Source organism: Schistocerca serialis, chromosome 6, assembly GCF_023864345.2.
Source record: "Schistocerca serialis cubense isolate TAMUIC-IGC-003099 chromosome 6, iqSchSeri2.2, whole genome shotgun sequence".
Taxonomy (NCBI): domain Eukaryota; kingdom Metazoa; phylum Arthropoda; class Insecta; order Orthoptera; family Acrididae; genus Schistocerca; species Schistocerca serialis.
In genome coordinates this window covers 605,048,056-605,064,120 of record NC_064643.1, presented here as the reverse complement: position 1 = coordinate 605,064,120, position 16,065 = coordinate 605,048,056, and the positions used below count along the sequence as shown (strand labels likewise).

Below are 16,065 nucleotides of genomic sequence, written 5' to 3'. Positions count from 1 at the left end.
CCGGACAATGCGGAAATCAGATTGGTGCAAAGGTAATAAACTCGGCTTTCACTGACTCACTTTGAGATACATCTCCAGTGTGTCGTTAATTAAAGAAGTAATTTTGTTGATTTGTTTCAGTTTTGGGAGGTAATATCTGACGAACATGGGATAGATTCCACCGGCACTTACAACGGCGACTCCGATTTACAGCTGGAACGCATAAATGTCTACTACAATGAAGCAGCAGGTAAATTTCCAAAATTAATCGGTAGATATTGATAAGTTCGTTTATATTTTGCTTTTTAGTTACATCTAGAAAACATACAGCCACACTGCATGTTACGCAGAGTCGAGGCACGTTCTTTCTAGAATAGCATGTGTGGTCCGTATTTCATAGACTCATTTACGTCGGAGGTACAGTCCTGCCTTACCAAATTATTAAATTTTACCGATGGTGGCTAAAGTAAAGCTGACTGTGCATTAATCAAAAATTGTTTTACTACGTCCCTTTTTAAGTTATTTAGTATACACCGGAAAAATGCTTCTACTGTTCAGAAATTTGCCAGTGGCGTTATCTTTGCTCGTCACCATATACCTCATACTGCTAGTCAGTTGTTGGCTGTGTTTACAAGGCAGGAAGTTTCACTGCGGCGTTGCTGATCCGTACGATTGTGGTTGTCTGATCAGTTAGCAAGAGTGGCGTCACAAGCAAACATAACTTTTTGATAGTCGTAAGTCTCATGACAACATTGAAATAGTTCCAGTGTCGCCTGCTACTATTTGCCAACGTCAGAGTCATCGTATGATAGTCGTGTAACTGGTTGTTCCAGATTGGGTTGCTTTTGCAAGTTGTAAAAACCGATATTAATGTCTCCGAGCTTTTACTGTTAATTTAAATGTATTACTTATCACAGTTCCCTGTTTTCCATTTATTGCAAATAATAAAAGCTCAGATACTGTTTAAATTCACTGAGTAGCCCTAATCGGACTATGTGACAGACTGTCAATCCTAAGGGCCCGGGTTCGATTCCCGGCTGGGTCGGAGATTTTCTCCGCTTAGGGACTGGGTGTTGTGTTGTCCTAATCATCATTTCAACCCTATCGACGCGCAGGTCGCCGAAGTGGCGTCAAATCGAAAGTCCTGCACCAGGCGAACGGTCTACCCGACGGGAGGCCCTAACCACACGACATTTCATTTCATTTCATCGGACTACGAATCTACGAAAACGAAAGCAGTTCGGTTGGTGATAATTCAGAGAGGATGGAGGCGATATTTGTCGCAATATAGGCACTAAAAAGCTTCCGAATGTTGCAAAACTCTCAAAAGGCCTTTAAAATTCAACAAGCTAACGAGTAATGGAATTTCAAAAGCTGCGCAGCACTTTAGCAATGCAGCTCAGGCAAACCATTCAGTTATGTATTTTTAAAACAAGGGACATCCTTCGAAAGATATACTGATTTAAATTTTATGTCCCCCTTCTCAGAAAGAAGAAAGTGCCCGAAATAGCTGGATAAATCATTCGAGAAAATGGCCATGGTCTTAACATGAATCCATACCTGGGATACGGAACTTCAAATGCCACCGTCTTAAATAGCGAGGCATCTGTGTTACATGTTAACTGTTTCTTGATTTACGAGGGTTGGAACTTAAATAGTGGCAACTATTTATTCACAACCTATACGAAAGAGTTACATGTTTGCACTTGTTAGTGTCCTTCAAAGTAGTCACCAGCGTTGTGTAGAACCCGTCCAGCGAGGTAGAAGGCGTAGTATACCATTAAAAGAGCCTGTTCTGTTGATGGTGCGAATGGAGCGGTCTACTGCCTGTCGAATCTCTGGAACAGTTCTGAAGCGGATGCCACGGGCAAATCAAAGTCACAAGGACTTAGTCCGGGGAGCATGGTGGATGGTACAGTAATTCCCAGTCCCATCGACCGAACACAGCAGCCACAGCTTGCGCTGTATGCGCCCGCGCATTGTCGTGCAAAATGATGGGTGGGTTGCGCAGAAAGTATCGCCACTTCTTCGCAAAGCTGGTCGCAGGTGATGCTCCAAAAACGAACATTAATACTGTGCATTGACGGTCTGACACTGACGTGCTGTACGACCTCTGGCACATTCAATCTTGATCCAACTCCGTTGTACCTGTTTCGAAAACTTAGTGGTACCGTTTCCTTAAACCGCTCGTTCACAAGTGACTGTTTCCCTCGATTGTGCGCACGCCGGTGACATGGCACGGGCAAGTCCATTTGCTCGGAGGTAAGGTAGGTATGTCAACAACGTGTGCTGTAAGCGACAATAGTAGATTCCGTTGCATAGTGTTTCCACAGCAGTGTTGCCACTATTTAAGTTCCAACCTGCGTATAATAGAGAGTAGAGTGCGGAGGAAGTAATATAAGACAATCATTACGCAAATGTTCGTACCGTGTTACACCCAGCTATGTCAGATCACTAAAATTAACAGCAGTCAGCCTAACAACTTTAAGTGTTCCCGCTAGTGTTGCCTTAGAATTAGGGCGTCGAGCGCCCAAACAATGATTTACAAATCTTATATATTTTCTGCCAATGTAGACCGACGGGGGAAAGCTGAATAAGCTCTGTATCTCTCACAATGTAAAATTAGTTTGCAATGCATTCTAACTTAAAATATGTTTCAGTTGTGATGTGGTCTTCAGTCCGAAGACTACTTTGATGCAGCTCTCCATGCTAATCTATCCTACTAAGGCCCTCTGATCTTTGCATAGCTACTGCAGTCTGCGTCCATTTGACGCTGTTTACCTTCGAAAGAGACTTACTGACCTTTCAGTTTATATCCGATGCTAAGAATTTTTTTCTTTCAGAAATGCTTTCCCTGCTACTGCCAGTCTGCGTTTCACATCTTCTCTACTTCGGCCATCGTCAGTCAGTTTGCTGTTCAAATAGTGACACTCACATACTCCTTTTAGTGTCTCATTTCTTAATCGATCGACTGCACTGTATAGATATTACCTTGAGAAGATATTTGAAAAATTCTGCTTTCAAAGTAAACTCATTGTCGTTTTCACCTTATAAATGAACTTTATTTGCATTCGTCTTGCTGTAAGAGGCTACGATGTGTGGTTGATTTACACGGATATCAGCGAACGCGACATTTTTTTTTAATTCTTGTCCGCAGCTCGTGGTCGTGCGGTAGCGTTCTCGCTTCCCGCGCCCGGGTTCGATTCCCGGCGGGGTCAGGGATTTTCTCTGCCTCGTGATGACTGGGTGTTGTGTGCTGTCCTTAGGTTAGTTAGGTTTAAGTAGTTCTAAGTTCCAGGGGACTGATGACCATAGATGTTACGTCCCCTAGTGCTCAGAGCCATTTGAACCATTTTTTTGTAAAATTCTCAAGCATCTTAGCTAAGAACAATTGATCCTATTTATGGAGCACAACAGTGACAGTGCTGTTTATTACCCATCGCAGTTTCTAGCATATGAAATAGGTTTTGCAGCAACTGAAGCAAGCTGGCTGCAAAAGTGACCTGTTTTTTGTGCCTACCACTGGGCAGTTGAAATACGTATTCTCTCCAACGCTAATGCCATTTCCTAAAGTTAAATTGGCGCACTTCAGGTGGAATTTTGCTATAAAAGGAACTTTTCCGCATAAAGTTTCCCCAAAATGTATTTCAAACTCTTCAAGGTACAAGATCCGGAGACCTTCATGTGCAAACCTCCTCAGTATTTAACTGAAAGGAAACAGCATGTATGGTCAACGAATGGGCGAGAGATTTTTTGTTTTTTCTTAGCAGAAATCTTGAGTTTCTTTTTGCGTCAGTTCACAGTGTATCCGCAACATTTCGGAACGGCATACAGTCTTCCGGCGAAGACTGTGCTGGTGGGGAGTCTAATAGTCTCCAAGTTTTTACAAAAGACCAACAGATGCACTAGGGCTGAACAATGATACTCGCATTCGAACGGGCTCGAGATTTCCCGATATGCCGCAGCAGTCGATACCGTATCGAGCCTGCTCGAACAATATTTGACTCGCGCGGCACGAGCGCAAAATCACAGGCGATAAACTACGAACTCGCCACACCAGGCTATTGCTCTTAGTGAAACACAGGAGGAATTAGCATTAAATCCTGTTGCGTTTGATCATCAAACCTGCGAAAAGAATTCTTAGGCGGTATTACGGACGATATACAAACGTTTAGGCTGGTTTTTAAGTTACGCCAACAATCAGTGGCAAAAACGCTGTCCTTAAAAAAAATATTGCTTGGATGCGGACTCAGTGCAATATTTCATTCGATTATTAGAGACTGTCATGTTTTGCCAAGTAGGCTCATATGTTTAGCTTTTAATCAGCTTGAAGAAGTGATGGTAACATTTAATATGAACCAACAAAGAAATTTAATCAAGAATTAAATGGCTAATAAACGAAATACACCACATTATACTACCTGAAATTGCGATCACAAGAATAAAATACAGTGACAAGTCCCATCGTGGAGATATACCAACAGATGTCACTAAGTCGTGAGGCCACCGAAAGATCGATTACGACTCGAGATTTCTCAAGCTGTGACGTACGCTTCTGGACCCGTTCGAGTCGTGCTCAAGCACAGCAGTAGATGGTGCTTTTGTGATGCTATGCTACTGAAGTTGTAAAATTTGTCATTCAATATTATTAAAACAATGGCAGCCCAAAATATTGGCCGAGGAGCCTGTGTAGCGTAAGTGTTCAAATACACAGTTACTGGAATTTCTCTAAAAAGTTACCGCTGGATGACAATGCTTCCGAATCGCTTCGTTAAACCTTTGATTATTAGCCATCTTAAGAAATAGTTTATAATTGGTTTGCAGAATTTCGTCATGTTTACTTCAGCAATGAATTTCGTTAATATCTACTAAACAAGGTCGTTGGGACATTCATACGGATATCGAAGATTCCAGTACATTCGGTTCTGCATGAACATTTCGATGTTTGGAAAAAAATACCGTTTCAGGAGAGAAAACTTGCATATATTCTTACAAGCAGGACACTAAGCAGCAATCAACTGTTTTGGTGTTTGGAAATGACCGCTTATTTCTTTGGTTGCGCTAGACGTGTCGCGACCATTGTATTATAATGTAGAACAGTTAGTACTCAATGGTGTACAAAATGTTTTTCCCCATTCATCTACGAAATTAGAAACAGCATCGGAAAACTTCTACATCTACATCCACACTCCGCAAGCCACCTGACGGTGTGTGGCGGAGGGTACCTTGAGTACCTCTATCGGTTCTCCCTTCTATTCCAGTCTCGTATTGTTCGTGGAAAGACGGATTGTCGGTATGCTTCTGTGCGGGCTCTAATCTCTGATTTTATCCTCATGGTCTCTTCGCGAGATATACGTAGGAGGGAGCAATATACTGCTTGACTCTTCGGTGAAGGTATGTTCTCGAAACTTCAACAAAAGCACGCTTTCGCGATTACTAAATGATCCTGTAACGAAGCGCCCTGCTCTCCGTTGGATCTTCTCTATCTCTTCTATCAACACTATCTGGTACGGATCCCACACTGCTGAGCAGTATTCAAGCAGTGGGTGAACAAGCGTACTGTAACCTACTTCCTTTGTTTTCGGATTGCATTTCCTTAGGATTCTTCCAATTAATCTCAGTCTGGCATCTGCTTTACCGACGATCAACTTTATATGATCATTCCACTTTAAATCACTCCTAATACGTACTCCCAGATAATTTATGGAATTAACTGCTTCCAGTTGCTGACCTGCTATTTTGTAGCTAAATGATAAGGGATCTATCTTTCTATGTATTCGCAGCACATAACACTTGTCTACATTGAGATTGAATTGCCAATCCCTGCACCATGCGTCAATTCGCTGCAGATCCTCCCGCATTTCAGCACAATTTTCCATTGTTACAACCTCTCGATACACCACAGCATCATCTGCAAAAAGCCTCAGTGAACTTCCGATGTCATCCACAAGGTCATTTATGTATATTGTGAATAGCAATGGTCCTATGACACTCTGCGGCACACCTGAAATCACTCTTACTTCGGATGACTTCTCTCCATTGAGAATGACATGCTACGTTCTGTTTTCTAGGTACTCTTCAATCCAATCACTCAATTGGTCTGGTAGTCCATATGCTCTTACTTTGTTCATTAAACGAATGTGGGGAACTGTATCGAACGCCTTGCGGAAGTCAAGAAACACGCCATCTACCTGTGAACCCGTGTCTATGGCCCTCTGAGTCTCGTGGACGAATAGCGCGAGTTGGGTTTCACACGACCGTCTTTTTCGAAACCCATGCTAATGCCTACAGAGTAGATTTCTAGTCTCCAAAAAAGTCATTATATTCGAACATAACACGGGTTCCAAAATTCTACAACTGATCGACGTTAGAGATATAGGTCTATAGTTCCGCACATCTGTTCGACGACCCTTCTTGAAAACGGGGATGACCTGTGCCCTTTTCCAATCCTTTGGAACGCTACCCTCTTCTAGAGACCTACGGTACACCGCTGCAAGAAGGGGGGCAAGTTCCTTCTCGTACTCTGTGTAAAATCGAACTGGTATCCCATCAGGTCCAGCGGCCTTTCCTCTTTTGAGCGATTTTAATTGTATCTCTATCCCTCTGTCGTCTATTTCGATATCTACCATTTTGTCATCTGTACGACAATCTAGAGAAGGAACTACAGTGCAGTCTTCCACTGTGAAACAGCTTTGGAAAAAGACATTTAGTATTTCGGCCTTTAGTCTGTCATCCTCTGTTTCAGTACCCTTTTGGTCACAGAGTGTCTGGACATTTTGTTTTGCTCCACCTACCGCTTTGGCATAAGACCAAAATTTCTTAGGATTTTCTGCCAAGTCAGTACATAGAATTTTACTTTCGAATTCATTGAACGCCTCTCGCATAGCCCTCCTCACACTACACTGTCTGCAAAGCTTTAGCTATGTTTATGTTTGCTGTGAAGTTCCCTTTGCTTCCGCAGCAATTTTCTAACTCGGTTGTTGTACCACGGTGGCTTTTTTTCCATCTCTTACGATCTTGCTTGGCACATACTCATCTAACGCATATTGTACGATGGTTTTGAACTTTGTCCACTGATCCTCAACACTATCTGTACTTGAGACAAAACTTTTGTGTTGAGCCGTCAGGTACTCTGTGATCTGCTTTTTGTCACTTTTGCTAAACAGAAAAATCTTCCAACCTTTTTTAATATTTCTATTTACGGCTGAAATCATCGATGCCGTAACCGCTTTATGATCGCTGATTCCCTGTTCTGCGTTAACTGTTTCAAATAGTTCGTGTCTGTTTGTCACCAGAAGGTCTATTATGTTATCGCCACGAGTCGGTTCTCTGTTTAACTGCTCAAGGCAGTTTTCAGATAAAGCACTTAAAAAAATTTCACTGGATTCTTTGTCCCTGCCACCCGTTATGAACGTTTGAGTCTCCCAGTCTATATCCGGCAAATTAAAATCTCACATCGTTCAGCCCATGACAATGCCATCCGCCATACAGCGTATCAAAGAATATCAAGTCAGTATCACATTACCTGATATATGGCCTACTTTTTGTTTCTTATGACAAAGAAAATATGCGTGGACAGCGATTTTCTCACCACAAGAAACTGGTGAATCCTTCCAAAACCACATTCTTGAGGAACGAGTGGGTGTATCAATTATCCCCCCCCCCCCCCCCGCCAAATCTAGATTTGCATCTAAACAGCACTTAAGTAGTGTATATTCATGGACGATTATCATCATCATCATTGTTATTATTATTCGAATTTGTCTAACTCAGGACGATGTGAAACAACTGAGTTATGACACCATATTCTTTTCCTCTTTTTGGCATGCCAATGTTTTTGTCACTCTTGCTCTCTGTTGTTCTTTCTTCTGCCCAGTCTTTCTTCTATTCGTTTGTTTCTTCTTCTGGAAACCCTTGATTTTTTTGTTTCTTCTCCCTGAATTCATGTTTGTTTTCTATTTCTTAGTCTGTCTGTTATTCCCAACTCCTGTATATCTTTCTTAATTTCTATAAACCATGAAATTCGGATTTTGTGAAAGAATTTGGATTTTTTTTGTCAGTCGCTCGTTATCCATTCTTTTTCAGTGACCGTGAAATGTAATCCTCCACCTTTTCAGAGTATCTATTCCCAGTTTTTCATACATTCCGGTGCTGCTTCTCAGTTGTCAAATCCCATTTTCGTACTTTGGACCCAAACATTTTCGAATTATTCTTTTCTATTTCTTCTCCATATGTAGGCTTTGATCATGGTAAGGCATTCGGAGACTTAAAGACACCCGTTTTTAATCATCACATTGTAGTTCCTCAGTTTTGTTTTAGTAGACGAGCAATATCTGTTGTACATGTTCTTTGTTAAGTGAAATGAAATTTCAGTCTTTTATGTCTCTATTTATGGTAGCTGCTTTGTATAGATTATTCGTCTATATATTATGATCCCACATACTTTGGTGCAGCTTTAATCCGTTGGTCATGTATACAATTTTGCCAAACGAAATTTGTGATCTAGCTGTTCCTGCTACTTTTTTCTGCTACTTGGAGTATGTTTATCACTTTCGTTGCTTATGGTAGGTTCTCTTCTAAGATTGCTAAACCATGAGCGAAAATTAAGCAGTCAGTTTGAAGGTTCCCAAACAATTTCTTCCAAGTTTCACTTTATTTATTCCCTTTTCTTCTGTTCTTTTTCCCCACTCGTTTTACTTTCTCCAAAACGCAATTGAATGAAAATCGAGATAGTCCATTCCCTGGCTCAGGCCTGCTTTAGGCCTAATTTCGAAGCATTTTGATATTTCACCAAAAACTTGAACTTTAGAAATTTTATTATTGAAAGTGTGCTTATTCCATTGTTTGTTAGCTCCAGATTCTTTTGGGGCATGAATAGTGTGTATGGACAATATTATTTTTCATTTGTGATGTAGTAAGTATATAATTTCACGAGAGATGGCTCAGGGTATGGCAATTCAGCATCCATTATATGCCTTGGTTTTCAAGTTGTACGGAATTCATAGGTCTGGTTGTTCGGCAGGGCAGGAAGCGAGTTTGATTTGTGAACTTTTTCTCTTTTTAGGGGGAGGGGGCAGCTTCCGTCTTCAGCCCTTCGTTGAATATGTCTTTGGTTATAGTGCTTTATTAAAATAGCACTCAGCGTCTTGTTTAGAACTTATAATGTCTCCGAAGCTATTGCATTTGACAGTTTTGGCCTCTGAAGCCAGAGAAATATTATGAAGCATAAACACATGCGAATCTCAAAACCCGAACAGCTTTTATATGGAAAACATTTTTCTGTATTTTGTTTCAACATGCACGACACTATCATTAAGGATTAATTTATTGCCCTTAATTTATATAATAGACGATTTAACAGTCGCGCTGTTCTGTAAGTTTGCTTTATAATGCAGCTGCAAGCCCGCTAAACTCGCATCGCAGAACAAATTTAGGAGCCGGCCGGGGTGGCCGAGCGGTTCTAGGAGCTACAGTCTGGAACCGCGCGACCGCTACGGTCGCAGGTTCGAATCCTGCCTCGGGCATGGATGTGTGTAATGTCCTTAGGTTAGTTAGGTTTAAGTAGTTCTAAGTTCTAGGGGACTGATGACCACAGAAGTTAAGTCCCATAGTGCTCAGAGCCATTTGAACCATTTGATTTGAACAAACTTAGACCACCTCTAGTTCACCTAAAGTAATCAAGACAAAAGTAGGTTAATTCCCGGACATAGAGGAAAGTTCGATATGAGTCGTCTGTTTTTCACCACAACCAGGTTTTTTAATTATCACAACCAAACTGCTACCTAGAGGTCGGGCTAAGCTACTTATCAGTGTCACCACAACCAGTTTTTTTTTACCTTTTTGTCTTTCACGTTCGCTGGCTTTGTAAAACTCAACAAACTGTGAAGATATACACCAAACGGTGGCGAGACACCATGGATTTACGGCACTCACCAAAGCCAACAACTCGTATCGGAAATCCTTCTAGACCCCAATTCCTTTTGAAAGGACACGACTGAGTTCCTTCCTCATCCTTTACTCCTTCTCTAATGACCTCGTCGGCGGCAGGACGTTTTAGTTTATCGCTTGCCAAAGCATTATTAAGCCAAGAGGATATTTCGACTTAAAATGTAATGTCAACCTTTGTGAATATTTAGTAAACTTTCTCTTTACGTAGTTGGCTAATGATTATTTAGTTCTGAACGAAATATAATTTTAGCTCGTTAGAGATATCAGGGTGTATACGACCCGGGACAACCGGGAGATTCGGGAAAAATCCGGGAATTTTTTCATCCGGGAGAAAAACGGGAAAAACACGGGAATATTTTAGAATTCCAGGATATTTTTTTGTTTTAGTTTTCAGTTAAATTTTTGTAATTTTTACTGGTAAGAAATAATACTCTAACAAAGGATATGACTGCATCCCGCTACTGCAGAATAATACTGCAGCAATAAAACATGAATGTGAGAAAAAACTAAAATAAAACCTAAGTTCGAAGGAACTGCACCATGTACGCAACAAAACAGAGTGCTCATACAAGTGTCTGCCAGTAGCAAAATGTGTCAAAGGCTTTAGGAAGACTATGCAATGCTTCATAACAAATTGCCTCCGATGAGCATGTCGTCACAACTTTTTACTTTAGATTCGTGTGAGCAGTTGCGAGCGGGCCCATGCGTATGCGCAGTTGAGTCGCGCATGTACCTTATCCCGCTTTTGGCCGCTTGGCAGGCACCAAGATGTACCCGGAAAAATTTTACTGGCGCGCACAAACTGCCGTATTCACTGGCAGCAAACCGGGGTATCTGCCCCTGGCGGCAATTTCAATCAAGCATTAATCGCCTTGCTGAACAGTGAAGTTATTTTTGTCGGTTTGCTAAAGAAATATGGCTTTATTAACCTTTCCGCTAAGGCAGTCAATTTATTTGAAACGAAGTTCAAAAAATGGTTCAAATGGCTCTGAGCACTATGGGACTTAACATCTATGGTCATCAGTCCCCTAGAACTTAGAACTACTTAAACCTAACTAACCTAAGGACATTACACAACACCCAGCCATCACGAGGCATAGAAAATCCCTGACCCCGCCGGGAATCGAACCCGGGAACCCGGGCGTGGGAAGCGAGAACGCTACCGCACGACCACGAGATGCGGGCTTGAAACGAAGTGTTTAATTCCACACTATTGGCTAGTTTCAACTGTTCACTGCATTTCAAAAGAGCATGCTTTCATCTTCTAGCACGTATGGCATTATGCCATAATAAAGAACCAAAAATGAGATACTACAGTACTGATACTCCAAGAAAATTTACAACCGAATCTGGACTTACGAATGTGCACTTTAAGCCGAATTATGCATTTTAGTACGGTTCAAGAAATTCCTCTGATGTCTTGTTTCTTTTATGACATAATGTAAGATCTTTTAATGTTTTACACGTACGCACATACGGGCTTCCTGCGTCATCGTAGCTGCGCAAGCGCAGTGACGACTGTTATCTGGCGCTCTCTGGCAACCGCTGAAACGAACCTCTTTCTAACAGATCGCGGGAAAATATTGCGATTGATTGATTGAAAAGCGTTACTTTCAAAGTAAATTTCCTTTTACGCAAGATGAACTAAGTGCGAGAATGTGCGATGAATTTCTTAAATCACGGAGCGTTTGACTCTCATTGTAAAATCAACTATTTGAGGACGACAATTTAGAAAAAAATTCGAGCCCAGAAGATCAGACATTTATGTCGGTATTAAAAATTTTACTGGCACATTTGTGTGATGTAACTTAAAGTGTAACACGCGAAAAAAAAAAAAAAATCAACATCATACGTGAAAGTTTAGCTTCTCTTGCAGCTTATTAATCGTCGAGACCATTATTATATGTGAAAGCTTTGCTTTTCTTGTAGCAACACCACGTATATTAATTTACACCAGTAACTTTTCCTATTTGTGTGTATGCGCCACTTATCAGCGCTAATGCTATTAGCTGACTACATCACGTGTCTTAAGCTCTGAATATCCGCTGTATCGGCTGTCGAAATCACGTGATACGAGCTGTGACTGGCTTACAAAAGCACATCGCAATCTCGATTTCAATGTTTCGGAAAGTAACATGTGGTGTTTGGTGGAATTCGAATTTATACTTTCGTAATACGAAAATATGCAGTATACATGGCCTTTTTTCTGAGTTTCGTGTTCTAAACGGCTGAGAAATTCTATGCCAGTGTATAAAACCATTATCATTCAAAGGATTGATAAGTTTTACAGTTTTGAGGAAAAGTATACTGTCACTTAGCAGAGAAAAAGTGTATTTTCACCTGGGAGAAAGTGTGTTTTTAACCGGGAAATCCGGGAAAAATCCGGACATTTGTTTTCCTTGTCCGTGTATACACCCTGGATATACTACTTTTACCAAAAGTAGTATATGTATAGTATATATCTATAAGTATAGTATTCTTACCAAGAGAATCTACTTTTTCAGTATACATTATTTTTGCCTTTTTTCCGCAGGAGGAAAGTACGTGCCACGTGCCATTCTTGTGGACTTGGAACCTGGAACGATGGACTCAGTACGATCTGGCCCCTTCGGTCAGCTCTTCCGTCCGGACAACTTCGTGTTCGGACAGAGCGGCGCGGGCAACAACTGGGCGAAGGGTCACTACACAGAAGGCGCCGAGTTGCTCGAGTCCGTGCTGGACGTGGTCAGGAAGGAGGCGGAGAACTGCGACTGCCTCCAGGGCTTCCAGCTGACCCACTCTCTGGGCGGCGGCACCGGCTCCGGCATGGGGACGCTGCTCATTGCCAAGATCAGGGAGGAGTACCCCGACCGCATTATGAACACCTTCAGCGTCGTGCCATCGCCTAAGGTAAGCTCCTAAGTTAAATTCTACATTCACGGCGGCCCAAACTGTCGGAAACATCCCCAACCAATCCTACACCCCACCCTCACCGAAGGTTTCTGTTTAGGCGGTAGGATTTTTCACTACTTAAAAGCACATGTCAGTCGGTGGCTCTTTTAAAGTTCCAGACTACTGATCCAGAGGTCTTCGGTAATACCCTAGTCAGTCCAAGGACTTTAATCTGCAACTTTTCACTTCTGGCAGCGTTTGTTGATGTGGAAAATGCCAACTTAACCGTAGTTCGGAATCCGCGTTAAATTGTACGTCCTCATACAACTAAATGGGTAAGTCAGCTCAAAGATTAGAGGAAGGCAACGAGAATACCACGCCTAATAGAAGCAAGCCTAGTGAATCACTGTGGTGTTAAAACCAACCTTCGTGTTGATTGCAGCTTCACCATTACCTTAGTGACACCTGTAACACGAAGAGGCTAGTGTTAATCAATCTCGCAACAAACCTATAAAGAAGGAATGATGCGTTCAATCTAATCTAGGATTAATCATCAAGCTATGGATCACAACCGTCAGCCTCAGGAGCTGCAGGAATAGCACGACATTGCTTGACTTGCTCACAATCAAGCCAATGAGGTCTTGTCATTCTATTGTGAAGAGGCTAGTGTTTGTACATTAGCAGAGATGTCAGTTATAACCGTCAAGTACAAAGTATTCACAACTATGATGCACAAAACTTTATTTCAGACTACATCGTAATGATAACTTCCATTTTTTTTTAATTTTTTAACGCCTGTGCTTCTCCTCAACTATAGCTTGAATCTGCACTGGTGTGCAAAACATGTATGTAACTTACTTCGATGAAACTCGGGCCACACATAGAAAAAACTGCTACAGTATGTTACAGAAGGTAATTGATGGAAGGTAATTGACAGAAATACGCGAGGAGACAAATAGAGATGCAAAAAACTAATGTTCAAATGTGTGTGAATTCCTAAGGGACCAAATCCCTAGACTTACACACTATTTAAACTAACTTACGCTAAGAACAACACACACACACCCATGCCCGAGGGAGGATTCGAACCTCCGGCGGGAGGGGCCGCGCAATCCGTGATGTGGCACCTCAAACCGCGCAGCCACTAAGCGCGGCTACAGATGACACTTTTATGAGTGGCGTTTGAAAAGTCCGTGCAAAAATAACAACTAATTACGTGTTTGGGGTAAACCGTTTTTATTTTTCGACATAGTCTCCTTTTAGACTTATACACTTCGTCCAACGCTGTTCTAATTTGTTGATCCCTTCCGAATAATAGGAATTGTCCAAGTCTGCTAAATAGCTATTAGCTGCTGCAATCACCTCCTCGTTTGATTAAATTCTTTGTCCCGCCAGCTATTTCTTCAAATTGGGGAACAAAGTCTGGGGAATAGGGGGAATGTGAAACGAATTGGAATCCTAGTTCCATTAATTTTGCGACCAAAACTGCTGAGGTGTATGCTGGTGCATTGTCGTGGTGGAAAAGGACGTTTTTGCGGTCCAATAACCGGCGTTTTTCTTGCAGCTCGGTTTTCAAACGGTCCAATAAGGATGAATAATATGCACCTGTAATAGTTTTATTCTTTTCCAGATAGTCGATGAGGATTATCCCTTGCGAATCCCAAAAGACAGTCGCAATAACCTTTCTGGCTGAAGGAATGGTCTTTGCCTTTTTCAGTGCAGATTCTCCCTTGGTAACCCATTGTTTGGATTGTTGTTTGGTTGGTTGGTTGTTTTGGGGAAGGAGACCAGACAGCGTGGTCATCGGTCTCATCGGATTAGGGAAGGATGGGGAAGGAAGTCGGCCGTGCCCATTCAGAGGAACCATCCCAGCATTTGCCTGCAGTGATTTAGGGAAATCACGGAAAACCTAAATCAGGATGGCCGGACGCGGGATTGAACCGTCGTCCTCCCGAACGCGAGTCCAGTGTCTAACCTTGTTGTTTGGTCTCAGGAGTATAGTAATGTGTCCATGTTTCATCCACAGTGACGATTCTTCTTGAACCCTGCGGATTCTTCCTGAACAGCAGCAAATAATCCTTGCAACACTTCACACCATTCCGTTTTTGGTCAAGCGTGAGCAATCGCGGAACTCACCTTGCGGACAGCTTTCTCATGTCCAAATGTTTATGCAAAATATTATGTACCCGTTCATTCCAGGTGCCCACAGCACTAGCAATGTCACGCACTTTAACTCTTCTGTCATCCATCACCATATCATGAATTTTATCAGTCATTTCTGGAGTCGTAACCTCCACAGGGCGTCCACAAGGTTCAGCTTCACTTGTGCCCATATGGCCACTCCGAAAATTTTGAAACCACTAAAAACTGTTCTAATCGAAGGTGCAGAGTCACCGTAATTTTCATCACTTCTATTTAGTCTCCTGAGGCGTTTTGCCTTTCATAAAGTAATGTTTAATCACCACAAGAAATCCTTTTTCGTCCATTTTTTGACAATCACTCGACTTCCTTGATTCACACGAACGCCAAACACAAAGAAATAGACCAATATGGCTGAAACTTGGTGTGCGTTCTTTCCAAAGATGCTGCTAACTAAACATGACCTCGATACGTGCCGGTGGTGCCATCTCTCGGACTTTGCACGGACTTTTTAAACGCCCCTCGTATTCAAAGACAATAACAGCACTAAGTCACCGTAATTAATGATGGTCCCTCAGTCATTACAAAAGGCGGTACATGATTCTTAACGAGTGTGCGATCACCACGGACAGCAGTGCGTGTGCGTGGTCTGCAACGTGCACCCATGCTGGCACAAGGTTGGTAAGGAGTTCTTGTGGTATGGCGTGCCATTCCTCCACCAGCGCGGTCAACTGCAGAATGGTCGTTAGTGACTGTGGACGTGCAGCAATATGTCTCTACCGCATCCCATGGATGCTCGATGGAATTAAAATCGGGGGAACGGTCAGACCAGTCCATTCACCGAATATCCTCTAGTTCCAACAGTTCCTCCACCTGCGCTCTTCGATGCGGTCACACATTGTCATCAATAAAAGTCAAGTCAGGGCCGTATGCACCCCTGGAATGGGGAAGGAGTGCAATGTGATAACAATATTGACTGATGACTGCACCGTGTTCAAAGATTTGGTCAGTATGCCCATGCAACATTATGCCTCTCCCATGCCATAACATCTGGACTATGTAATGTGCCTCTTACGTGAGGAAGACAATTTTACCAGTTTTAATAAATTATTGTCTCTTATTGATTTA

At 42.1% G+C, this 16,065-nt stretch overlaps 1 protein-coding gene and 1 long non-coding RNA gene across 2 annotated transcripts in view; one reads left to right on the top strand and one right to left on the bottom strand.

The window, feature by feature from the left end:
* LOC126483605 (uncharacterized) overlaps nucleotides 1-13,263 on the bottom strand; it is a 117,273-nt gene extending 104,010 nt beyond the window's left edge. Inside the window, exon 1 of the long non-coding RNA XR_007587742.1 lies at nucleotides 13,224-13,263. This is a non-coding gene — a long non-coding RNA (uncharacterized LOC126483605). The remainder of the gene's footprint in view (nucleotides 1-13,223) is intronic.
* The window catches only part of LOC126483604 (tubulin beta chain-like), an 85,966-nt gene that overhangs the window by 11,726 nt on the left and 58,175 nt on the right, over nucleotides 1-16,065 (top strand). The window contains exons 2-3 of the mRNA XM_050106639.1: nucleotides 121-229; nucleotides 12,461-12,816. Of these exons, the coding sequence (XP_049962596.1) occupies nucleotides 121-229; nucleotides 12,461-12,816 (465 nt within the window). The remainder of the gene's footprint in view (nucleotides 1-120; nucleotides 230-12,460; nucleotides 12,817-16,065) is intronic.